Source organism: Lissotriton vulgaris, chromosome 10 (assembly GCF_964263255.1).
Source record: "Lissotriton vulgaris chromosome 10, aLisVul1.2, whole genome shotgun sequence".
Taxonomy (NCBI): Eukaryota; Metazoa; Chordata; class Amphibia; order Caudata; family Salamandridae; genus Lissotriton; species Lissotriton vulgaris.
In genome coordinates, this window is record NC_141698.1 from 450,755,533 (window position 1) to 450,782,346 (window position 26,814).

The window sequence follows — 26,814 nt, forward strand, 5'->3', positions numbered from 1 at the left end:
GGTCGGGGAGCTGAGCTTTTAGAGTAAGGAACTTGCTTAGTTTCCAAAGGGTATAAACCCATTGTTCCTGAAGCCTAGCATCCACACGAGCCCTAGTTACTTGGCCATTGGCATCCCTTACTTCAGGTAGTTCAGGATAGAAGAGGGGATGCACCTCTCTCATGGGATGCTGCGCTCCCTAATCAGCGCACTTCCGGTGCATCCGTTCGCGATAATGCACCAGTGTTGCTACGTTATGATATACTTCATCAGCCTGTAATTGGAATTTAAAAGCTCGATCTCTTATATCACGCAGTATCTGAGGAGGTATACCTTCCTCGAAACACTGCTCCCATAGTGAAATCAATCGGATTGCCATATTCTCCAATGCCAATAGCTGCGCAACTGGTTCAAAGTCTTTCATGGTACTCCAAATGTCTTCCAGGGTGTAAATGGCGGATGCCGGAATCACTATGGCCTTCCTTTCTTCTGTACCCAATAACTACCTAGTATAGACTCGCTGATCACTCAAGTCCGGTCTAAGGCATTTGGGTGTTGTATCTAGACAAGTTTTGTATCGGGGATCTATAGCGGATTGAGTCGGAGGGGAGAGAAATGCAGGGTGCGAAGGGGAAGGGACAGCAGCGTCCGGCTGTAGGGATATCAAAGGTGATGTAGTTGGTCGGAGAGTGGGAGGGGACAGTAACGCACTTCGTGCTGATCCATCAGCAGGGGCTCTGGCAGCTGTTACTGGTGCTCCCGCGGCCGATGCTGCTCCAATTTGACCCGTCTGTAGCAAAGGCACGGCTGGATACAATCCCTGTGGGGCATAAGGAGGGCGTGGTCGGGCTTCTAATAAATCCTCTATCTCATCTCCTGTCTCCGGTCGAGTCATAACTTTTGTCCGTCTCTAAGCGGAACTGTCTATCCATTTGTGCGATATTTTCTTCCACCTTCCCTTTATCATAAGCTATAGCCTTCTGGGTGACTGTCTGTCCTGATTTAAGCTTTCCCAATTTCTCTTCTCTTATCCGTCGTCGTTTTGCCTCCTTCAACCACAGGTTCAAGGAGTCGAACATCGACTGGCGGCTTTTCTTCGTAAACAATTTGTTTTGGATGTAATTAATCTTTTTCTCATCAAACGACCCCGTTAGAGGCCATTGCAAATCGGAATTATCTTTGGTATATTTATTCCAAATCGTATTAAACAAAATCGGTGTAAGACGGTGTTTTACATACATATCAAAACTGGGGCTGCCCTCGGGAGGGGCAGGCTGTCTTTCTTCCAGCCGTTTATTTCGCCGACAGCAGCACCCGAAACATATTTTACTAAAACAAGACATTATTGTAATGTTCACACAATTCTACTCATATACTCCAAAAACCATTCTCATTAGGACGTGTCCTCCTCACCACTCACACTCTCATATTCTTCTATTTTCCCCCATAAAGTGCTGTAAAGCGTCACAAGGCAATAACTTTTTCAGTACTGAATACTTAACGCAGATGACATGTCTCAGAACGAACAGAGCCCGTCGACTCCTGTTCGGGGAACCGTTTCAACAGAATTCCAGACCAACAAAATTCAATAACAAAAGGAACAGTCACTAGACTGTTCTGAGATCACCTTGTAGGCGAACCACGAACCCTCTTACAAGCCATCCCATGGTCCTGTTCTGGTTGGGCCGGGCGTCTGGGCACGCAGCTCCAGAACCCTAGCTTACCCAGTTGCTCCCAGGGCTTTCCCGAAGAGGATTCGGCCGAGCGAGTAACTCAGTACACCTCTCAGGCACCAGGTGTGGTCTCAAGTTTTCACCAAACAAGTCCCTGAGGCATCCACCCGCGCAGCCACTGCGCCGCAACGTTAGACCCTCAGATTCCCTTGTGGTCCGGCTTCCCTGGCCACCTTCAGAATGCAGTTAACCGCTACCGAGGAAAACACTTCTTCCAAGTGTTTCTTATCCAATACAATCGGAGATTCACTCACCTGGTGCACTCAGGTCGATTGCGAATTCTCCACTGCCGACTCCTAGACAGACCGACACAGTCTGTTCTTCTCACGGGTAAAGCCCGTAGGACTCCGGCGTAGGGCTCGAGAGTGGAATTTCTTGTTTTCGTACCACAAAGCGGGTGTTTCGAATCAGGATTCTCTTTCCGTCCACCCACTCGGCCAGAACTCCTCCCTGTCCCTTCTACTCCTGTTTACAGGAGGGGACGACCCTATCGCGGAGTCCCGGCGGAGTCGCCAACTGAAGGAACCAAAATATTATACTAATGGACTATACTCACCAATAGCCCATATGCCTTATTCGTAAATAATAAGTCAGTCGGCAATGGAGAAGGTTCAATCGTTTATTCTGTAGATACAGGCCCTGACAGGGGAGCCTCAGTGTACACGACCCTCGGAGGTGCGCAGAGGAGACTGACTACACACAAGCAGAGCAAAGCATATATACGTTTCACACATAGCACGATGTCACCTTACTAGGAAAAATACAACTTGTCAGTGAGCCAGCAGGAAGACCCATATAAGGCACAATTGATTGCTAGTAGCTGGGCCTAGGCTATTCCGGGCAGGTCAGTAAGGTGCCTCCCTTTCTATCTGTAGCTCGAGGAGTGCAAGAACGGGCTCTGCTAGAATGTGCGCATCCCACAAGAAGAAAGAAACAAGGAGACTCATGCGGTTTAAGAGCTTGTTATTCACCAATTCAAAAAAGGGTGTTTCACATGGAAATACAGTTAGGCAGCAACCCGTTCGGGTTGTCACATGATTTTCTCTGTACAGTGCCGCCTAACTGTATTTCCATGTGAAACGCCCTTTTTTGTAATTGGTGAATAACAAGCTCTTAAACCGCATGAAGTCTCCTTGTTTCTTTCTTATGTAATGCTGACTGCATACATCATTAAACTGCCTTAAATTGATACCTGTTGGGAATTGTTTCTTATACACATCCTACATCCATCCCAACGTGGTTTATGGGTTTTACTCCTGTTGTTCTTTCACATCCCACAAGAAGGGCAGGTGTGACCTTGGGTTTCCCTGAGCTACAAACTAACGAGTGGAGTAGACAGCTCGGTCTGCCATAGTGGTTTTGTGCAGAAAGCCTAATCACGTAATTTCAGAGAAACGGCATTGGAGACAGAGAAACGAAACAAGATGGCTCCGGTCATACCAATAGGTTTAGGCAACACTAGAGTGAATCGTCCTAACTATAATAATACTATGTGAATAATGCAATGCTACAGAACGGTTATAGGGTTATATTGTATATATTAGGCCAATATCATGTATTCATCGTATTCATATCCCATCAGGTGCACAGCAAAGGCTGTGGATCCTCTCTCTGCCCCCCCTTTCTTCTTTCTCTTGCTCAGCAGGGCTCTGCTCTGGGCACTATCAAAAGCTACCTCTCTGCCATTTCAGCCTTCTTGAGGCTTCCTGATCAGCCATCTCTTTTCAAGTCCCCTGTCGTAAATAGATTTCTTAAAGGCATCACACACACACATTCCCCCCTGTTCCTTTCGTGCTGCCTCAGTGGGACTTGAACCTTGTTCTAACCTATTTGATGTGCACTCCTTTCGAGCCACTTCACAATTGCCCTTTTCGTCTTCTGACTCTTAAGACTTCGTTCCTGGTTGCCATCACCTCTGCCAGGAGAGTGAGTGAGCTCCAGGCTCTATCTTCTAAGACTCCTTTCCTCTCTGTCCATCCGGACAAAGTTGTCTTGAGAACTCGTCCTTCTTTCCTGCCCAAGGTGGTTACAGCCTTTCATATCGGGCAGTCAATCACCTTACCCACCTTCTTTCCACCTCGGCATCCTTCGAAGGAGGAAGAGAGGCTCCGCCGTCTGTACCCAAAATGTGCGCTCTCGTTCTATCTAGACAGCACACGCCAGTTCCGGGTGAACCACCAGCTCTTTGTTGGTTAAATGGGCGCTAAGAAGGGACGGGCGGTGCACATGCGGACCATCTCTTGGTGAGTCGTGTTGAGCATCAAGGTCTGTTATTCCTTGGCGAAAAAGGAGCCTCCTGTTGGGCTCAGAGCCCATTCGACTCGGGCCACGGCGGCTACTACTGCCCTGGGTCTGGGAGTCTCCTTGCAGGGCATCTGTCAGGCAGCTACTTGGGCCTTGCTGCACACGTTCACTAGACACTACTGCCTGGACTGCCAAGTCCGGAGAGGTGGCTTTTTCAGCCGTTCCCTTCTCCAGGACTTTCCGGTGTGATCTTGGTTCGCAGACCCACCACCGGGGTTGGTATTGCTGGGGTATCTATTCTAAGGTAAGGAATCGAACATCCGTTTCTTCCAGATGCACTAGTTACTTACCTTCGGTAACGATATTTCTGTAAGAAACAGTAGTTGGTGTTAGATTTCTTACCGTTCCACCCATCCTCCCCGTTCTGCGAACCGATATCTAGGGTTAAGGTATCTCCCTTTCAGGGCCCTAGTTTCATGGCACCAGTGTCGGTCTCTGGCATGGCTCTGCGTTCCTGGCACGGAAAGCTATGTACCAGAACTGACGTCCGCCCGTGAGGGCGATGTCCAAGTACTCTAACGTCATCCCGGCGATCACGACGCAGACGACGGACGCAGAGCCGCAGACGACGCCTACCTACGCGCTAGGGTACTGCTACGCAAAACTTTCCAGATCCAGTCTGACGCCTGGGGATATTCTAAGGTAAGGAATCTAACACTAACTACTGTTTCTTACAGATATATCGTTACCGAAGGTAAGTAACTTGTGCGACTGGCTAAAAAGGAATTATAAGTCTAAAGAATTTTTAGACCATTTAACCCTGTTTAATGTACACACTATTTCATTGCAGATTATGCGCTATATATAGTTGATGCAATAGTATTTTTATAGTTATTTAAGATAGTGTAATTTTATTCTATGTACATGCTTCATTAATATGTTACAGGAAGGAGATACGCAGTAAGAATGTTTTTGGGATGTGTCTTTTATGCAACACTTGACAAACTGATCGAATGTTATGTCAGTTTGATGGGAAGGCCTGGAGGTGATGGCTGCTCTTGGGAGTTTACCGGTAAACTTGTGTAATTCAGTTGAGTCTTTGGATCTTTCTTTTTACTGAAGAGAGAGTTGTACACCAATCTCAGTCTTTTTCAAGAAGGTCTTTGGGGAGTAAAGCCTAGCTCTTCCTTTGGCTGACCTTCATCCTAGTGCCAGCCTAATGGCAAGTCTAACTCCCAATTCTTCCTTCACCACCCAGCCCAAAAGTGGTAGAGTCTAGCTGTCTCACTCATTAGATAGGTGGTTCTCCATGAGAGGACTACCAAGTTGGTGCGTAAAGTGCTTTAATACTAGAGCAAGTGAAAGAAACCTGCCTCACTTTTTGTTTGAGAAGGCCATATATCAAAGGAATGCTGCAAGTGCAAGCAGTGGCCCACACTGAGTCTCAGTTATCCTCTTCAAGAAAGCTTTCATCTCCAACATTGGACCTTTTATAGGTCTCTCCTATGCAGCGCGCATGCGCTGCTCTAGGAGATGACCTTTAGAAATTGGTCTCCTTTTTTCAAGGGCTTGTGCTGGCATCCACCTTGCTGGAGCGAGCAGTGGTGCACGCGGCCACGCTAATTGAAAACCGATTGAAGGCATGCCGCGGCTCTCTTCCTCAAGGTGGATGCCAGCACAAGCACGAGTGCTTGAAAAGAGCTGTTTGCATTTGCCTGCTCGCGGTCAGCCTCAGAGGGGGCCTTCTTTCACTGTGAGAGTTCACAGCGGCTCACTTTCACGAAGAAGCCTTTGACACACCACATCTTCCCTTGATTGTGTGTTCTCTCTGTCCTCGCTCAGTGCTGTGAGTAGCTGCATCCTTCCGACACTGAAGGCCATGCCGGACTTCGCCTGGGAAGGAGGTACGTGCTGTGATAACCATGTCCTGCTCCTGTCCTTTCAGCTCTCCGGGGTTGAGCAGTTCAACTCCTTCCTGCGCGAACAGCTTTTTTTTAGTTAGTGTGAAATACATTTAGGATTTAAACAAACGCTAATTTCTGCTACTCTGCGGGCTTTCTTCCGCTCTGCATTTGAATATGAGCTGGCTGTACCTCCAGACCAGGTCAGACAGTTCTGCATCTGGAAGAGATGTTTATATATAATAGCTGCCTGTTGTCAGAAGCATGCTGAAGCGTGGCTATCTGAGTTCATACAAATCAACAGAGTGAACTCGCCAGCAATATGGGAATATTCCAACAAGTGCTATAAACACAATAGGATGGTTCTGCGAGGACAACAGTCACCGTTAGAAGATGCAGTGATCAGAAGGTCAAGAGGTTTAATCTGAGGACGGTACTCTCTGCATCCCATCCTTCTGAAGTTGGTAAATTCAGCAACATTAAATTACTTACATATACCACCAACATACACCCCAGCAAAACACGCTACACACATACATCCCACCAACACACATCAAATCACAACTCACCACGACATTCCACACCATGCCACTACCCTTACGTCACTTCACTGCGCACATGTAGTGCGAATAAAGGTATCAAAGCACTTTACATTAGTACTAGTTCCATTACAGAAATCTGCCCGGTGGGTGATAATGTGCTGCATGGCTAAACACGTATAAGGTCGCGAAGGCAAGACTAATTGGCTATGCCAATGCTTGTTTATATATTCACATGCTTGAATCATTCCCCGTCAGGCTGGGAATCCCCAGTACATTAAAATAGCATTATACTGTGTAAAAACATTCAACATACAGTATATAATGTAAAAAGGCCATAGGCCTCAAACAACATAATATATTTATGAACACATCCACCTCATTTGAAAGCCACCAAACTTCAGCCAATGAGGTGAAAGCCTAAGCACTCTTACTCCCCCTTGAGACCACTGCACATTGGATGAGGGAGTCCCCTTGTCAGAGCTCGCTCTAACTTATCAGTGAACCTTAAATTGTTTCCATTTTAGTCTGCCCTGGATTTGAACCAGCCCAATTTTCAGCACTACTGTTCTTTAAGTTGTTTTTAGGTAAGATTGTTCCAATTTTTAGACCAGGGATATCATTTTACTGACAAGCAACTGTCACTAACTGGCGCCATGGCTGACAAGAAGATGAGATCTCTTTTTAAAACCTGTTTAACTTTCCGCAGCAAAAACATTTACACTGATGAGCCGCACACTCAATGTATTATTGTCTTTATCTTAAACATAAGTCAGGAGATTGCAATATCTGTAAGTCTTTCTCCACCGAAACTCTTAAGGACAGAGAAAGCTGTTTGGCATTATTTCTTATGAATAAAGAGAATTGTCCTTCCTCTAAAAGAGATACTCCCTCTTCAGGGGAGGCTTCTGTGAGAAGTGCCCCACCTAGCACTTCCATGAAGACAGCGCACAGGAGGAAGCTTTTACAGTTTCCTGAGCATGATCAATTTGTTACAGCGCTTGCAGCCACCTTCTCTCCTGACAAACCCCGATCTAAGCGCTACAGAGACTTACCTGTTACAAAAAAAAGCCTACATCTTTGAAGGAAACCTGGTCAACAATGAGACAATCGTCCTCAAAAACCTCAACCCCATAGTCACCAACAAAGATACCACACCTTCTACTTTGAGCATTCCACTGACCGTGAAGAGACCATTGATGACGACAATACATTTGACGGCATCACTGTTGGGATCCACAAAGTCAATAATAAACATGGGGGAATTTCTTTTCAACTTTGAAGGTCATGGATGTGCCACCAGTACAATTACTGCAATCAAACCTGGAATAAGAGACTAACGATTATGCCTCACTGACCGCTTACAGCCGAACACAATTGGATGTCAGAAATGTCCTTGATTTTGAAGGGGATGCACTGGATGCTGAGTAGTCCTTTAGTGAATGTGTGTGTCAGCAATACTATAAGTACTCAAATGGATTTAAGGCAGAAACCACCTAGATACTGTAGGGAGACGGGTGTCGTCTGAGTGCCAGTGGCCTTCTTATCAAAGTTGCTACAAATGATGGATACTTTTACTACAGTTATTACATCATCAAGTAACTAATAATTGTAGCATGGGCTTCCCTGCTGCTCACATCCTTCCGCATTCTCCGACTGCTTCTTTGCCAGTTTTGCCTTCAAGACAGCCATCCCCGCTACCGCCTCCAACCCCAAGGGGATCAGTTCATGGTGAGGCATGGATGATGTTTAGTCTAATGGTTCTACCTATTCTGATGTTGAAGGGGGGAGTGTGAACTTCCAGCAGGCAGTGATGGTAGGGATGATAATGGCTGAGATTTAATTGTCCCAGGTGGAAATTCCACAAGATGCTACAGATATCACCAATTCTCATGTGTTGAGTGCAAGGGTTGCCAAGAAAATCAATCTACCAATGGCCCCTGTAGATCACCACATTTTCTCTTCGACTTTAAAGCGCACTTTCAGAAATATGTTACATCCATACCTATTTTTGACTGTCTGATCAGAAGGTTGGAAATTAATGAACAACTCTTGCTACCTTTCTAGCCGGGACACCTCGTCTGGAAAAGAAATGCAAAGCCCCAGATTCAGCTCCAACTTGTCATACTAGACCAGATTCAGTAATTGCTTCAGGGACTGAAAGAAGAACCAAGACTCCAATAACACTCTTGGGACGTGACATGCCCTATGTGGGGTAATGGTAGCTATTATATAGCTCTGTCATGTGCTGGGGAGATGTGGTCGCCTTTCAGGCCTCTGCTCTCCGTGGGGTTACGGTATGTTGCAGGTGCAATCCTCTTGCTGACAGATTTGGATTAGCTTGAGTTGCGTCCCGGGCTGTCTTTCTCCGGGGTCGCTGCATTGTTGGCCTGGTCTGGCCTGCTGTCTGTGGCCTTGCATCATGGCTCTGCCTATTTCTCCTTCTTTTTGGGCCGTGTGTGCGGACTTCTGTCTTGGGGACGTGTCCTGGCCCTGCATGTTCTTCCTGGCCTCTGTCTTCGGCTGGCGTCTGGCTTGCCCTGAATGCACCGTTCTGTGGTGGTGTCTGCGTCTGGCTGTTCTTGCCGGTGCCGACCTACTGTTTTATGCACCATTGTGCCTTCTGGCACTTTAGCCGGACAGTCCTCCTTGCCTTGTCCGATTCTTCCAGTGAACCCTGCCTTCAGTTCTGCCTCTCCTTCCTAAGGGTTGAGCTGGTTCTTGAGTTCCTTATCTCTCTTCTGGCGCAGTCTGTCTCTGCAGGATGTTGGGTGGTACTTCCTGGGTGACCTTGGACTACCCTTTCTGCTTCCGCCTGCCTTATTGTTGAAGGCGCTGTTCTGTCTGGCCTGTTGCCTTCTGGCTGTGTTAGGCCTGACTGCCCTCTTCACTGGGTGTGTTCCTGGTGGGGGGCTTGGCTTTGCTCTACCTCTTCTCCTTGGAGTCTCTAGGTTGCTCATCTTCCTAGGTGCTCCTCTTCCTTGTTTGGGCCTTGGGGCTTCTGGGGGAGGTTCTTGATACCTTGAATGGGTGTGGGGCGCTCTGGCCTCCTTTCACCTTGCCCTCGTTTCTCCTGCTAATCGACGGCGGGCTGCCTCTCCTTGTCTTCCAGCATTCGCTCTGGGGTTGGTGGTCTTCTCGATGCAGGGGTTCCCCTTGCCTGGGGGGACAGGGCTCTTTTACCTGTCTTTTGGACTTGTCCCCTGTGGGACCCTCTATTATGTCCAGGCTGGTGGGGTCCTCTCGTAGACCCTCCTTCCCCTTGGGTATGTCTAGGGTATCTATTCTACGTTAATGAATCTGCGGTTAGTAGTCTCTATCAGTTGTACGAGTTACTTACCATCGGTAACAATGTATCTGGTAGGGACGATTCTAGCCGCAGATTCCTTCACGGCCCGCCCTTCCTCCCCCGTTCTGCGAGGACCTTTGTCTTGGTCTTCTGCATTCGCCTCCCTGTGTGTGGCTTTGTCTTCAGTGACTGCTTTCTGTTGCTCTTTCTGACAGGATGTTCGTCCTGTTTATTTGTTCCTTCCCTCCCTTTTTGGCACATTGGAGGGTAGGTTTATAGGTACTTCTGTGCCCTTGTGCTCTAGTTGCCCCAGGTTGGGGCCTACCTTCTACACACCCCCCCTTACCCCTTTCATTACTAGGGGTTCTGGACCCTTTGCTATCTTCTAGGTTGGGGTCTTTTGCCCGTGCCTCTGCCCCTGTTCTTTATTGGGGTTGCCACATTCTGTGATGGGGCTGTCTTGGAGTCTTGTCCTGCCTTGTTTGTCCTGGACTGGTTCGCCTTCATTGTTATTGGTTGGGGTTTTGGTCCTGCTGCATGTTATGACATTTTTTCATATATTCTTTGTCTCCGGGTGGGGATATCTCCGTACTGGCAGGGTTGCTGTTCAGGGCTGTGCTCTGTTCTTTCTTCTTTCCCTGCCTTTGAGTCCTGCAGTGTCTGGTGCTGCTCCTTATGGTGGTGTTCCTCACCATTCCTTTTTCCATTTTCTGCTCTTTCGCACACTGTTCCTATACTCTCACAGTTTTGTCTGATGGCTCCCCGTTGTGGCGTGGAAATGTTCTCCGAAGAAAACTGACGTAGGCACGTGGGACTTTTGTGACCTCGCTAGCGTCACGTAAGCAGACAACGCCAGGGTGGAGTGAATTGATTCCGGCGTGCAGGGATGCTGTGGCAAAAATCCCAGATCCAGTCTCATGCCTGGGGATAATTTTACGTTAAGGAATCTGCGGCTAGAATAGTCTCTACCAGATACATTGTTACCGAAGGTAAGTAACTCGTACGTTATTGCTCACCATGGATGCATCCATGGACGATGGGGAGCCCACCTGCAAGAGGTTTCTACCAGAGACATTTAGTCATATACAGAGAAAAAGCTCCACATCAGTGTGTTGGAATTCACACCATAAGAATAGGGTTACAAGTGTTCCTCCCCAGATTGTCTGGTCAGCTGATCCTACCCGGAACAGACAACTCAACATCCATGTTCTACATAGCCAAGCAGGAAGGGCCAAGGCCCGAGACCGTTTCAGAAGAAGCTCAGTTACAGTGGAATTGGGCCATTTCTCGCATTGCTCTGGAACATCTACCAGTCTGCCAGAACAAACAGGTGAATGCACTCACCAGGCAAATGACCTATTGTTACAAGTGGAAATCAGGACAGGAAAAGGTGGATTACATTTTCAATCAGTAGGGTCACCCCACAATCGATCTGTTTGCCCCTCCAAACAAACAAAAAATGCCCCTGCTTCGTATGCAGGTTATGGAATCCAGAGACAATGGGCAATGCTCTTTCAATCAGTTGGTCAAAGACTTTTGCCTGCATTTTTCCTCCTTTTTCCCTGATCCCCAGGGTGTTGAAGAACTTGAAGATAGACCATTGCAATCTTATGTTCATTGCTCATGGCGTGGCTTCACCACTACTGGTACAGTGAGCTGCTGCAGTTGTCAGCACATCCCTCCATTCCTTTGAAGGTGCATCACAGGTTATTGTCCAAACATCTTTTCCACTATCCCAAGTCTCTAAATTTGACAACATGGTACCCGACCGCTTAGAGTATTTCCATATGGATCTCCCACAAAAGTGCAAACAGATTATTGCTCAGGTTCCTACTCTTGCGACCCATAAGGCATACAACACTACGTGTAAGTGTTTCTGTGTCTGGTGCAGGAATAATAGTCATTATCATCTTCAAATAAAGCCTTCTCAGATCCTGCCATATTTGTTAAGTTTGTCCAAAGCCCCACCAGAAGTTAACTCAGTGGGGGCGGATGGGAAAGTGACATTACCTATCCCCACCCTTCTCCCCTTCGGTGCTGATGACGAAGCAAAGGGGCAAGTAAATCTTGGAAGGATGATCACCAATTTCAGGATATTGTCATGGAATATAGCAGGTGTCCGCTCAAAGTGTAGTAACGAGGATTGGTGCATGTGTTTTTACCTGTATACTCCTATCTTAATGTACATGGGATTCCCAGTCTGAAGATGGGAAATGATTCAAGCAGATTGATATATAAAAGATACCAATGATTGAGAAATGAAGTTACAGGTGAGTACCTAATTCCTTCATTGGGTGGTAGCTCCTTCCCTGAAGAAGCATCATAATGTGGTCCTGAATCCTCTTGCTCAGTGCTTGCTTTCAGACTCTGTCGCTGTGATTAGTTAATCTTACAAGCACCACAGTTCCCCATTAGCTACCTTTGGCTCCAGGATGACGGGTTCCATGGTGGACCTACCTGTTGCTTCACATTCTTTGGCTCACACTTAGTTGAATATTAAGAAGCACCATCCTGCCCCTCTTCCCTTAAAAGTGGGTTTGTGTCTTAGCAACATGCTATTTCCCACCTGAGTTTTGGATAATTTCTGGAAGTATTGATTGGCAAAATGAGTGGCTGGAATGTTTTGCGGCTGCTACTTCTGAATTACAATATCCACAAGTCATAGCAGTATCTGCACAGCTTCTGGCAGTGTTTGCCTTTCTCATCTCTGCACCCTGATGCGGTTTGAATTACTATATTGTCCACCTTTTTTTTTATTTCCATCAATGTAAATGATCTTTCAAAGCGGTCTGTTATATGCAGCTTTAGAACATATTATCTGATCCATAACGTTATTTATTGATGAGAGTTATTCTCCAGTTTTAACATTACCACAGATTTTGGCCCCCGGTATGTGCATTAATACTAGTTGTAATATTAAGGACATACGATTTTGCTTGGTTTTATGTGTAATTTGATTCCCTTCTTGCAGGTGAAGGGACAACACTATCTCCTGCTAAGCTCAATGGGAGTGACAGTTCAAAGAGCCTTCCTTCTCCTTCGTCCAGCCCACATCAGAACTGGATTGCCTCTCCTAGTCATGATCCACATTGGTACCCCAATGACTCCACTGATTCGTCACTCAGCAGTCTATTCTGTGAGTACCTACTCAACGAAAAATTGGTGCTATAATAAAAGCAAGAGAACAGAGAATTTTGTACATTCAGGGAGATGTTTGCTTGAGGTCATACATAATAACTCTCCGTGATCATCATAATATCTGTTTTTGTGGTATTTACAAAAAAAGAATATTTTTCTGCTGTTAAGTGGGTGAGCTAATATTAATCTTTGTTTGGTTTGTGGAGCATGTTTTGGAAGTTATTACTTTTAAAAGTTCATGATTTTGTTATGACTGTCATTGGTGGAAACTGGCAGTTAGAGCGGGGCATGGTGGTTTTTTGTTTTAATGGATGGGATTTCCTCGACGCATTAGAGCAACAGAATATACCAGTATGATCTTACATCTTTTGAGTGTACAAGGATGATGAGAAATTAAAGTTGGTAACTGAAGTGTAAATGCCCAATATCATTTGTTGCTCAGCCCCTCAGGCAGTACCAGTATACCTCTTTACATGCATTTCTCATTACATACAACAATGAATACCAGTGCTGCAGGACATTCTGGTTGCTTCAGTCTTCTTTTTATTTTATTTTTTAAATTCAGGGCAAGCAGGTGCAAAGCCAGAAAAAACAATCAATTTGCCCAAAGTTATGCATCTACTTTCAACAAATTGAAAACCTCATGAATATCTCAAGAATTCACACTAGATCCATATTATTACTTTTTTCCAAGCAGTTTCTATTGCAGTCCGCACATTCAGACTCCAGAATATCCCACACGATGATAACCTTGAGGAGGCGGGCAACTTAGTCCGCATGGCATTATACTGAAGCTGGACATTACCTGGATTTACAAAATGCTATTGGCCTATAAACCTCTTGTGAGACAGTCAGTCTCCCCGACTTCACGTCCCAACACCCCCACAACTTAAAAAATTGCCTCTTTCCCAGTGTGTTGTTCACACAATGGCAATAGTACTAGACTTACAACTATTTATACAAAAGTCAACTTATTGATGGAGATCTTGCAGCCTGGGCTGCTACGTCAGAGTCCTTCTTAACATCAAACGAGACCTTAACGGGGGGCGTGACCACGCCAGCCAAGATGGCGGACGCACTCCCTTAGTGCTCCGTTCGTCTGCCCACGAGACAACAATGTAGCCCTGCACAAACTAACTGATTCTCAGCTGGAAGGACCGCGGTGAATGCGGTTGCCTGTTGTGCTCCAGCGGAGCGCCTGAAACTGTGGTCGACCGGGCGCAAATACCGAAGAACGGAACCAACCCGAAAATGTCAACACAGCCCTAAAATGGCGGCACCCGTTGGCCGCTGATATGTGACGGAGCTGTAGCCCTGAGAAACCTCCTGAATCCTCAGCGGGGAAGACCGCAATGCCAGTGGAAGCCTGCTGTGCCCCAACAAGGTCCGGGGGGGGACAGCATAGCAGCGGACATTGAGAATCGAGGTCGGCCTGTAAACGGAGACAGGGACACAAAATGGCGGCGCCCATCGACCGCTGATGCAAGACGGAGCTGCAACCCCGTGAAACCTCCTGAATCCTCTGCGGGAAGAGCCGTGCTGTCAGTGGCAGCCCGCTGTGCCCCAGTGAGGTCCGGAGGTGAGACTACGTAGCGGCAGACATCGAGGATCGGGGTCAGCCTACCAACGGAGATAAGGACACAACATGGCGGCGCCCATCGGCTACTATTGGTGAGGCCCGAGGAGAAGAGAAAGGGAAGGGAACCCCCAACTGGCCGGAATCCGCAGTGAGTACCCCCGGAGGGCCGGTGGGACCTCGAATCACCTGGGCGAACGAGCGTGGGGAAGCCAGTGCGTGGAAGATTGACCAACCTCGGCGCGGGAATTGAGGCGGCTGGTTCATAGAGTGGCGCTCGGCGGAGAGTGGCAGCAGAGGGCCGGGAAAGGCACGACCCCCATACCCTCTGCCCCCGCCCCCTCCTCCCGAGGTGAAGCATACCTCAGCACCTCCTATGCTACGGGCCTCGCGAAGATGCGATCCACATAGCCACAGAGGACAGGTCATCCAGAGAACAATAGTGGCCTGAGAGCCCTGTAGGATACATAACAGGTGGCGTAGCCGGGAGGAGTGCGAACCTTCGGGGATTTCGAACCTTGGGCCAGCAACGCGGTACCGGTCTACAACAGCAGAAGACAGAGCGTCCAGAAGGAAAAAGGAGGACAGTCACTGGGGGAACCAGAGGACAATAAGGGAAGGTGGATGAGCGGGGGCCCGGGTAGGTGGATCAGACTCTTATCTGCAGCAATAGTGAGCGGGAGCAAGAAACACTGGCAGGAAACTGACAGCTCTGAAGGACACCCCTGAGTATAGCCACAAAGCCTGAGAATATTGAGAAGGGCCATGAAAAAGGTACACCAGACACACGCTGGCACGATGGGAGTCGGTGGAGGTTGACAGTGAAGTACGGAAGCGGAGAGCGACAAGAGATCCGCGAAGAAGCGACGCCTCCGCTTTTTGCGCACCCCCACTGCTACGGGGCAGTAGAGGCCCGGGGTCCCCAAAAAGAACCAGATTAACGGACCAGCAGTGACCGCATCCCTGGATTGCCACAACTCGCACTGGTACAGAAAGACTAGCACGAGGCAGGTGGCGCCACTAGGAGATACCCACAAGATTGTTGTGCGGACAACACTAACCGGGATCAATATCGACCCGGCCCGAACATGGGGAAACAATGGAACACAGCCACGACTCCGGCCCCGGGGTCAGGAAGACCGTCTTCTCCGGCTCCCTCGGTTGCAAAACAGGATGCGGAACCCGCACACTCGCACACCATGTCGGCCAAACTCGACAAAGTTCTGGCGGCGATAGAACAATCCTGAGTGACTATGGAGTGCAAGTTCGGTGAGCTCGCCACAGACATCAACTTACTGCGGGACGATCATCGGAAACTGGCAGATCGAGTCAAGCAAGGAAAAGGACACTACAAGTGGTGGAACCACAAATTCAGACACATCAGGAAGCCATTAAAGAACTACAGCCCAAAGTGAAGTCCTTAGAACGCAAGACGGATGACTTGGAAGGCCGGTCACCCCGGAGCAATATACAGATCCTTAATTTGCCGGAGGGTGTGGATGGGGCGGACCCAATATGGTACATAGAAACATGGATCAGAACATTTGCCCAAGCACAGGACCTATCACCGTTCTTCTCGGTCGAGAGAGCGTACAGGGTTCCGGCTCAGAAGCCTCGTCCGGGATCCCCGCCCGACCGTTTCTGCTGAAATTGCTTCATTATCAGGACAGGGATACAATACTACGAGCGGCCAGACAAGGGAAGACACTCAGAGTGGAGTACAAACAGGTGATGCTGTTCCCGGACTATTCTCAGGCGGTACAGCGAGAACGAGCCACGTTCCTTGCAGTGAAACGCACCCTCCGTCAAAATAACATACAATATGCACTCCTGTTCCCGGCCCGTCTGAAGATCATCCACGGCGGGTCCACGCATTTCTTCACCGACACGGCAGAGGCGGGGAATTGGGTGGAGCAACATATTGGAGAACTGACCGACCGCACAGACTCAGACCCAACGACCCCGCAATGGGCGAAGACAACGGCCCAAACGGATCGCTCTCACACAGCTAAATCGCCCATTGGCTCCCAATACCAGAAGCTCCCCTGACCTGGAACAAATAATAGCGGAGCGCAGAAGAGCCCTACAAGAGGCGGCGGAGGCCAAACGCACAAGCAAAGGTTCAGAGGAGGACCGGGGTCCACACATCTTCACATCAGAGGAGGAACTCAGTGAGGTGCATACCTCTAGAGAGGGCTCAATGACACCACCTCTCATGACTCCACAAACAGCCGACACTCTGATATGATGAATATGGAGTTAGCGACGCGGCAGGGGGCAGAGCATCTCACAACGGCATTGATCATCAAATGACATGAGCAATGTAGAAAAAGACAGAACCATGGCAGGCGTAATCACTTCTACAATAAGAAGTGGGCAGCGACGACACTGACCTGCAGTGAAGGCGCATAAGCACCCCCCAAACGTAACGGACTAGAGACAATACGAGATGCATAGTTAGGGCTTATTGTTTTGAACAATAGGCCCATAAGTTGGGAATGTTTCCCGAAATATGTTTTTAAGTTCTCCCCGTTAACCTACCATCCTAGGATCCCCAGGGGAGTGAATAGCTGGGACGACTCAAAAGAGGTGGAGGGCGGCGATGCAGACAGGTGGAGCATAGAGGATAAACAGTAACACACATGACGGCGAGAATCCCTAACACTGACATCACACTTCTCACACTAAATGTACGGGGAATGCATACAGCAAGCAAGCGCTATGCAGTATATGCTTACATAAAGAGACAGCAGGCACACATAGCTCTCCTACAGGAGACCTATCTGACAGCGGCGGAGGTAGAGCGTCTTCGTAGAAAATGGAGGGGTACAACATGTGCCACTGGGTATTCAGCGTTCGCCAGGGGAGCACTGGTCTGGATCAGGCCGGGAACCAGATTCAAGGAGCAGGTGCGACTAATAGATAAAGAAGGTCGATTTGCAATGATAGGGGGATTATTAGACGGTCAATCAGTGTTAATAGGTAGCATATATGCCCCTAATATAGAACAGGCCGCATTCTGGGACCGTCTCACGGGGACGCTATCTCAACACACTCTCACCCCATGGATACTTGGCAGTGACTATAACTGCATTCTGGACACCAACCTGGACAGGTCCCACCCCCCGCCGGCACATTCACCGATATATAGGCAAACCAAGCTTTTTACCATATGGGTGAAACACTGGGCACTGATAGATGCATAGAGAGCGCGCCACACTACCTCCAAGCTGTACTCTTTTCACTCTATCCCCCATGACGTACGAGTGCGCCTAGACCGTTTTTTATGCTCTACTGTCCTACTCCCCAAAGTACAACACACGGATTATCTAGGAAGGGTACTGTCTTATCACGACGCACACACCCCGACCCTCAGATGGAAGCCACCTCACTCCCCCCCCATTCCCACGTGGAGGTTACCGCAGGAGTGCCTCACGGATCAGGTGTTCAAGCATGAGCACGGAGACCATATTCAGGAACACTTCACACTAAACGCGGGAACAGCATCTTCACGGTCAATAGAATGGGATGCCAGTAATGTAGTAGCAAGAGGGCAGTGCATTCAAAAGGTGGTAGGGGTGCACAGAACACTTGAGAAAAAACTACAAGACACAGAACAAACTTTGGCAACTCTCTTGAAAAAAGAAGATAGTGGGGAGGCCACCACAGAGCAGATAGCCGCCGCCAAAAAAACATACACAGCAACACTAAGGGACCTCGGCAAGTATAATTTTAGGGTCTGCGCCGCCAGGGCACATCGGGAGGGGGACAGGGGAGGAACACTAATAGCCTGGCTTGCCAAACAGGACCCGGAGGTAAAACCAATTACAGAGGTGAGGGATCAGACAGGAGTGCTCCGGAGCTCACAATCCGAAACATTACAAGTTTTCCACGCCTATTTCTAACATTTATCGGACACCGGTGCAAGGAGACCCGCAAGCGATTAATACATTTCTGCATCCATTGTCACTTCCTCAGGTCCCGCAAGCGGATCAAAAACAGTTAGACAAAAGGATAAAATACGCAGATGTCACTCAGGCGATCAGAGCGTTGGCCCGCAACAAAGCCCCAGGATTGGATGGCTTTCCCCTTGAATATTATAGCACATTCTCAGCCCAGTTAGTCCCGCGTATGGTCACTATGTACAATGATGCACTCGATAGGGGCGAACTGGCAGGATCCCTTAGGGAATCGGTAATAGTCACATTCCTGAAACCACACAGAGACCCAACACTTCCGTCCTCTTACAGGCCCATTACATTACTCAACGTGTACTGCAAAATATTAGGCAAAATACTGGCAGACAGGGTTGCTCAAATCCTAACCCCACTGGTCGACCCAGACCGATGCGGCTTCGTCCCACGGCGTAATACGTCGCAAAACATACGCAGACTATTCCATATACAGGGGGGGGGGGCGGTTCCCCAACGCGGCATGCCTAATACTAGACCTTGAAAAGGCGTTCGATACCTTGCTGTGGCCATATTTATTTGAAGTCCTTCAGAAACTCAACATTGGACCAGGGCTGATGGCATACACAAAGCTCCTATATACGAACCTCACCACTCGAGTTAGAATGGGCAAATACATCTCCCCAGGGTTCGCAGTGGAAAGAGGGACCAGACAGGGATGCCCGCTGTCTCCCCTCCTTTTCGCACTGGCGGTGTAACCCCTGGCGATCCGTTTGAGACTGGAGTGCATGGACTGGGGAATCCCACTTGCAGACACGATGCAATGTGTGTCGTTATACGCGGACGACTAATTAATCTATGTCAGCGATGCCACTCGAGATCTAACGCCTATCTGGAAGACTCTTGGAGACTTCGCGGAGGCTTCGGCCTTAAGGGGAACTGGGAAAAATCTACGATATACCCGCTAAGTCCCCTTTTGGCCACGTTCGAAGTACAGATTGGATCTCAGTACCTCGCATGGAATGGAGAGGCACCCAGATATCTGGGAGTGCGATTATTCCACACCCCTGACGATTTGTATGAAGGGAATCATCGTAAGGCATTGGCGGGGTTACGGTCAGCGGTGGGGTTTTGGAAAACATTACCCTTAGCTCCTATTGGACGGGTAGCCATAGCGAAAATGATAATGGTCCCCCGTCTTCTGTATCACTTCACTAACCTCCCAGTAATTCCGCCATTCTCCTTCTTTAAGGAACTAGACAGCCTTCTCACAGAACTGATCTGGGGGGGGGGGGGGGGGGGGGGGCGGTCGGCACAGAGTTGCGTTATCAACGCTGTACTTGCCCACAACAGAGGGGGGATTGAGAGCGCCAGCATTTGAGGCATACTTTTTGGCAGCGCAATTACAGTGGTTATCGACTTGGATGGCCGGGCGCCACACAGGGGAGACGGTCACTGTAGAGCAGAGGTCCTCAAACTTTTGGATGCAGAGACCCCCCTGTCAACATTTTCAAGCGTAAGGACCCCCTTCTGACAAAAATTTCTAAACCTCTTGGTTATGAGGAAGGTGAGGACCAAATTATGCGACAGGCTTGACTAAATTGTGTGAGTAGAAAATGTAAATAATGTTCTGTGATGCTGCGTATTTTGGGGTAGCATTGCTTGATTATTTAGAATTTTTTTAAACACAGTAATACTGAGGAAAGATTTCACCACATCAGTACCAGTTTATAACCAAAATACAGCAATTAACATCAGAAAGGTGTCTAGTCAACCTCTGTGAAGGGCCTCCCAATCCGCAGGAATACGCGCTGCCACATTAGAAGCTCACCTGGCCATGGCCGGGAGCAGCAAGGGTGCATTCAAACCGTGGCGGTCTTGTGCAGAGTTAAGCAGTTTACCCATGCCCCTTTCCTCTCACTCCCTTCCTTCCATCCCTCTCTTCTCTACTCCCCCAACCCCGAATCCCTCTCTCACATTGCAGGCAGATGGTTATTAGCCCCAGGACACCTTTTGGTAACAGTAGCGCACTACAAATGTAAATAATAGGCAGAAGCAGGGGATCCACTAGACCCGAACTTCGAGGGGTGGGGGGGAGCTTAACACTTCCAGCCAGGGCTTGTCCAAGCACTGGTCGCACAAGGTGCAACAGTCTTTCCACCTTCTCCATGAATTCCCTCACTACTACTCACCAACAATACACCATCTCTCTATAGCACCTGTCTGACAAACATTTCATTTTGTTATAGCGCTACTCATAGTTTACTCACACTCAGTTCTGTGATGTGCATGGTACATCTTCTTTGTACCAGGCACTTTAATCTTCTGCACTGTGTGGGTGACAAGAGTGCCCATGTGACTGCACGGTGAGCAATGCAACAGTGTGAGAGTAGGGTAAAAGGAGTGACTTCAGGGTGAGTGAGGTGACCATATGAATTTGGGTTCGGCTGTAAGTGCAGAGTGGGACGAATTAGTGCATGGTTAGTGATGGCCTTGTTTGAGTGAGCTACAGATTGAGCAGTAAGGGTGAGAAGTGTGACTGCAGGGTGGGGTACAGAGAACAATGCAAGCAAAGTTTTAGTGCAGAGTGATCACTTTGAGAACAGGGTGAGCGGGTGAATGTTGTGAGTGCATGGTGATCAGTGTGAGTGCATTGTGATCACTGTGAGTACATTATGATCACTGTGAGTGCAGGGTGAGTAGGTGAATGTTGTGAGTGCATGGTGATCAGTGTGAGTGCATGGTGATCAGTGTGAGTGCATGGTGATCAGTGTGAGTGCATGGTGATCGGTGTGAGTGCATGGTGATCGGTGTGAGTGCATGGTGATGGTGTGAGTGCATGGTGATGGTGTGAGTGCATGGTGATGGTGTGAGTGCATGGTGATGGTGTGAGTGCATGGTGATGGTGTGAGTGCATGGTGATGGTGTGAGTGCATGGTGATGGTGTGAGTGCATGGTGATGGTGTGAGTGCATGGTGATGGTGTGAGTGCATGGTGATGGTGTGAGTGCATGGTGATTGCATGGTGATAGTGTGAGTGCATGGTGATAGTGTGAGTGCATGGTGATAGTGTGAGTGCATGGTGATAGTGTGAGTGCATGGTGATCAGTGTGAGTGCATGGTGATCAGTGTGAGTGCATGGTGATCAGTGTGAGTGCATGGTGATCAGTGTGAGTGCATGGTGATAGTGTGAGTGCATGGTGATAGTGTGAGTGCATGGTGATAGTGTGAGTGCATGGTGATAGTGTGAGTGCATGGTGATAGTGTGAGTGCATGGTGATAGTGTGAGTGCATGGTGATCAGTGTGAGTGCATGGTGATCAGTGTGAGTGCATGGTGATCAGTGTGAGTGCATGGTGATCAGTGTGAGTGCATGGTGATCAGTGTGAGTGCATGGTGATCAGTGTGAGTGCATTGTGATCACTGTGAGTACATTATGATCACTGTGAGTGCAGGGTGAGTGGGTGAATGGTGTGAGTGCATGGTGATTGGTGTGAGTCGGTGAATGTTGTGAGTGCATGTTGATCAGTGTGACTGCATTGTGATCAGTGTGACTGCATTGTGATCACTGTGACTGCATTGTGATCACTGTGAGTACAGGGTGAGTGGGTGAATGTTGTGAGTGCACGGCGATCAGTTTGAGTGCACTGTGATCAGTGTGAGTGCACTGTGATCAGTGTGAGTGCACTGTGATCAGTGTGAGTGCATTGTGATCACTGTTAGTACGTTATGATCACTGTGAGTGCAGGGTGAGTAGGTGAATGTTGTGAGTGCATGGTGATCGGTGTGAGTGCATGGTGATCAGTGTGAGTGCATGGTGATCAGTGTGAGTGCATGGTGATCAGTGTGAGTGCATGGTGATCAGTGTGAGTGCATGGTGATCAGTGTGAGTGCATGGTGATCAGTGTGAGTGCATGGTGATCAGTGTGAGTGCATAGTGATCAGTGTGAGTGCATAGTGATGGTGTGAGTGCATGGTGATGGTGTGAGTGCATGGTGATGGTGTGAGTGCATGGTGATGGTGTGAGTGCATGGTGATGGTGTGAGTGCATGGTGATGGTGTGAGTGCATGGTGATGGTGTGAGTGCATGGTGATGGTGTGAGTGCATGGTGATGGTGTGAGTGCATGGTGATGAGTGCATGGTGATGAGTGCATGGTGATGGTGTGAGTGCATGGTGATGGTGTGAGTGCATGGTGATGGTGTGAGTGCATGGTGATGGTGTGAGTGCATGGTGATGGTGTGAGTGCATGGTGATAGTGTGAGTGCATGGTGATAGTGTGAGTGCATGGTGATAGTGTGAGTGCATGGTGATAGTGTGAGTGCATGGTGATAGTGTGAGTGCATGGTGATAGTGTGAGTGCATGGTGATAGTGTGAGTGCATGGTGATAGTGTGAGTGCATGGTGATCAGTGTGAGTGCATGGTGATCAGTGTGAGTGCATGGTGATCAGTGTGAGTGCATTGTGATCACTGTGAGTGCATTGTGATCACTGTGAGTGCAGGGTGAGTGGGTGAATGGTGTGAGTGCATGGTGATTGGTGTGAGTCGGTGAATGTTGTGAGTGCATGTTGATCAGTGTGACTGCATTGTGATCACTGTGACTGCATTGTGATCACTGTGAGTACAGGGTGAGTGGGTGAATGTTGTGAGTGCACGGCGATCAGTTTGAGTGCACTGTGATCAGTGTGAGTGCACTGTGATCAGTGTGAGTGCACTGTGATCAGTGTGAGTGCACTGTGATCAGTGTGAGTGCATGGTGATCAGTGTGAGTGCATGGTGATCAGTGTGAGTGCATGGTGATCAGTGTGAGTGCATGGTGATCAGTGTGAGTGCATGGTGATCAGTGTGAGTACATTATGATCACTGTGAGTGCAGGGTGAGTGGGTGAATGGTGTGAGTGCATGGTGATTTATATGAGTGCATGGTGATGGTGTGAGTGCATGGTGATGGTGTGAGTGCATGGTGATGGTGTGAGTGCATGGTGATGGTGTGAGTGCATGGTGATCAGTGTGAGTGCATGGTGATCAGTGTGAGTGCACTGTGATCAGGGTGAGTGCACTGTGATCAGTGTGAGTGCATGGTGATCAGTGTGAGTGCATGGTGATCAGTGTGAGTGCATGGTGATCAGTGTGAGTGCATGGTGATCAGTGTGAGTGCATGGTGATCAGTGTGAGTGCATGGTGATCAGTGTGAGTGCATGGTGATCAGTGTGAGTGCATGGTGATCACTGTGAGTGCATGGTGATCACTGTGAGTGCAGGGTGAGTGGGTGAATGGTGTGAGTGCATGGTGATTGGTATGAGTGCATGGTGATGGTGTGAGTGCATGGTGATGGTGTGAGTGCATGGTGATGGTGTGAGTGCATGGTGATGGTGTGAGTGCATGGTGATGGTGTGAGTGCATGGTGATAGTGTGAGTGCATGGTGATAGTGTGAGTGCGTGGTGATAGTGTGAGTGCATGGTGATAGTGTGAGTGCATGGTGATAGTGTGAGTGCATGGTGATAGTGTGAGTGCATGGTGATAGTGTGAGTGCATGGTGAAAGTGTGAGTGCATGGTGAAAGTGTGAGTGCATGGTGATCAGTGTGATTGTATGGTGATCAGTGTGATTGCATGGTGATCAGTGTGATTGCATGGTGATCAGTGTGATTGCATGGTGATCAGTGTGATTGCATGGTGATCAGTGTGATTGCATGGTGATCAGTGTGATTGCATGGTGATCAGTGTGAGTGCATGGTGATCAGTGTGAGTGCATGGTGATCAGTGTGAGTGCATGGTGATCAGTGTGAGTGCATGGTGATCAGTGTGAGTGCATGGTGATCAGTGTGAGTGCATGGTGATCGCTGGGAGTGCAGGGTGAAAGTGAAGACGAGAATGAGAAGTGAGTAGTCTGAAAGCAGGGTGCATTCCCAGAAACTTGAAGCGTAGGGTTTCAGATATAAGTTAAACTATTGCTATAATGGCATTCATCAGGGTTCGAGGGTGGAGGAAATAATGTGCTGATCCTGCAACAAACTTACAGTCTAATGATTAGGGTTACCATCTCATTATTTTGATGGCCCAGAAATAAGCAGTCACCTACAGCTGTATTTTTTGCATTTCTCTGTGAATATTTAGAACAGCAAATATAAATAGAAAGCACTTTTAATTGTGTACTAGGGATGCCTCAATGATCTATGACTAATAATTAAAGAGAATAAAGACAGAAAAGTCACATAACTAATTAATACATACTTTTTTATTTATAACTCAATTTAGTGTCAAGAGCAGGTCTCTGCAGAGGCGAAGGGAGAGGGGGGCAGGAGGGGTTGGGAGGAATGGGTAGGGCGAGGGGTTGTTGTTCGGAAAAGGAGAGGAAAGGCTACTGATCCTACTGGACATTGTGCACGAGAGGGGTTTGTTAGGTTAGAAAAGCGTCACTGCCATTTCCCAGCTGACTGGTTGTCATTGCACCAGGATGTATCCTCCACCACGGACCACTATCCTCTACTGCGCCGCTCGACCCCCGGGTTGTGAGCTCAATGGCTGTGTGATACATAGGATGGAGGTCTATATGTATAAGAGACAACAGTGGAAATAATGCAAATGTTGGATTACATCACCTGTTATGCTGCAATAAAAAGATATTTACAACAAAAAAAAGAGCAGGTCTCTGCAGGATCTTTAAACAACACATAGCAGGCATGTTTCTTTTGGCAACCCAACTTTATATTTCTTTTCATTAAATGCATTCTCACACTACAGTAGTAAGTGTAAAAATACAAATGTAAGGAATAGGCAGAGTGGGGGCCTAGGGGGTACTGGAACCATAAAAAACTAAGCTTTGGTAATAAGTTAACAAAGGCATGTAAATATGCTAAAGGTCTTTAAAGACCTGTGAAAAACTCTGCCGGAGATAAGACTCCAGACACTGCCCAGCCGAGGCCCCAGGAGCGCGAGCTGCACTGCAGCAGCCCTGGCTGAGACACAGAATGGGGAAGGAGGGGGTCTGAAGCCCTGGTGGCCAGGGCAGAAGTGACACTGTGAAGGTGCGGCCCCCCTGGGGGTTGTGCCCCACAGTTTGAATACCCCTGCTGTAGAGGGACATACACCATTAACAGCACTCCGTAGGTTATTGATGCCAGGTACTAAGCCAGTACATTTTCGGCCGCTACAGGTGTTAATAGCCCGCGCCTGCATGATGAGGGTACACCGTCTATCAAAAGATAAGCCCCCATACTCGCCTTTGCTACCACTGGTGGGCTACCCCAGAGGTGACAAATATTACACAGAGGGTGCACTACGAGTCTGGACAGACTTGGCAGTCACGGAGGTGGAGTCCTTGTTTGAAGAGGGACAGCTCAAGATGTTTGCTCAGATGGTCGAGCAATACGACTTCCCACCCGGGCAATTTTTAATGCATAGACAGCTCATAGATAGCAGCCAACGGTACTGGAACCCCAACACAGAGGAGCCCCCGACGCATCCAGTGATCCATGCTATTTTGCACATGGGGGTGGGGTGCCATTTGGTCACTTAGCTGTGCTTAACTGATCCCCCAACGCTACAGCCCCTACGTCAGAAGTGGGAAACAGACATAGGGAATGGAGCGCAGCCTTAGAATACCCCAAAAAGATATCCAGGAATGCTCAATTCCGGAACATACAATTCAACATCCTCCACAGAGCATATCTCACACTGCATCGTCTTCATCAGTTCTTCCCCGACACACACTTTGCATGCCCCCGTTATCAAACCCCTGAAGCGGACTTCAGACACATGTTTTGGAATTGCCCCACTATTCATGGATACTGGGATAGGGTTCATTGGACACTACAGGACACAACACATATCACGAATATGTCTACATGGGAGGCATGTGCTCTTGGGATCTTACGCAGGAGGAGGACCGAAAAAATGCAATGCCGCTTTATGTCCCTAGTCATACTACTAGCAAAAAGGGGAATAGCCATGCACTGGAGGTCCCACACTGGGCCCTCAGAAGCAGCCTGGATTGGGGCTGTGAAAAAATGGGGAAATGCAGAGGAAGAGACACTCCGGGAAGAAGAACTGAGAGGGATCCGCAAACACCCTATCTCCTTAGAATGGGCTCCGTTAATACATATGTTTACACATGAAACGAACCCACCTGAGCCTCTCGCAGATGAACAGTCTCAGACCCAGCCGGCTCTTCCAATCACCCCCGACGCAGAGGGACCACGAGAGACACATCCAGCCTAGGATCACACCTGGGTAGCAGACGCGCATAGAACTCCCCCACAGACAACAGAGGGAATGCCACAGAGGTTGTAACCCCTAATCCCTTTCCACACATATCCTGATGTACCTCCATGCTCCACCGAAGAACTTAAACCATCACGATGAATGATCCTATTAGTTCGTAGCTAGGAAACTCCCCCCGACACCCTACTTTCCTATAGTTTATCCCAACAGTTGGAAACAGTTGATAGTTGGGCTGGCGGAAAACCCGGCCAATGTTTTAATTGGAAAGGAATATTGGTATGATTT

The 26,814-nt window shown here is 48.4% G+C and overlaps 1 protein-coding gene across 2 annotated transcripts in view; it reads left to right on the forward strand.

Moving 5' to 3' along the window:
- CRAMP1 (cramped chromatin regulator 1) overlaps positions 1 to 26,814 on the forward strand; it is a 1,243,281-nt gene that overhangs the window by 1,039,374 nt on the left and 177,093 nt on the right. For both annotated transcript variants that reach the window (XM_086941303.1, XM_086941302.1), the window contains exon 19: positions 12,657 to 12,821. In XM_086941303.1, coding sequence (XP_086797429.1) covers positions 12,657 to 12,821 — 165 coding nt within the window. The remainder of the gene's footprint in view (positions 1 to 12,656; positions 12,822 to 26,814) is intronic.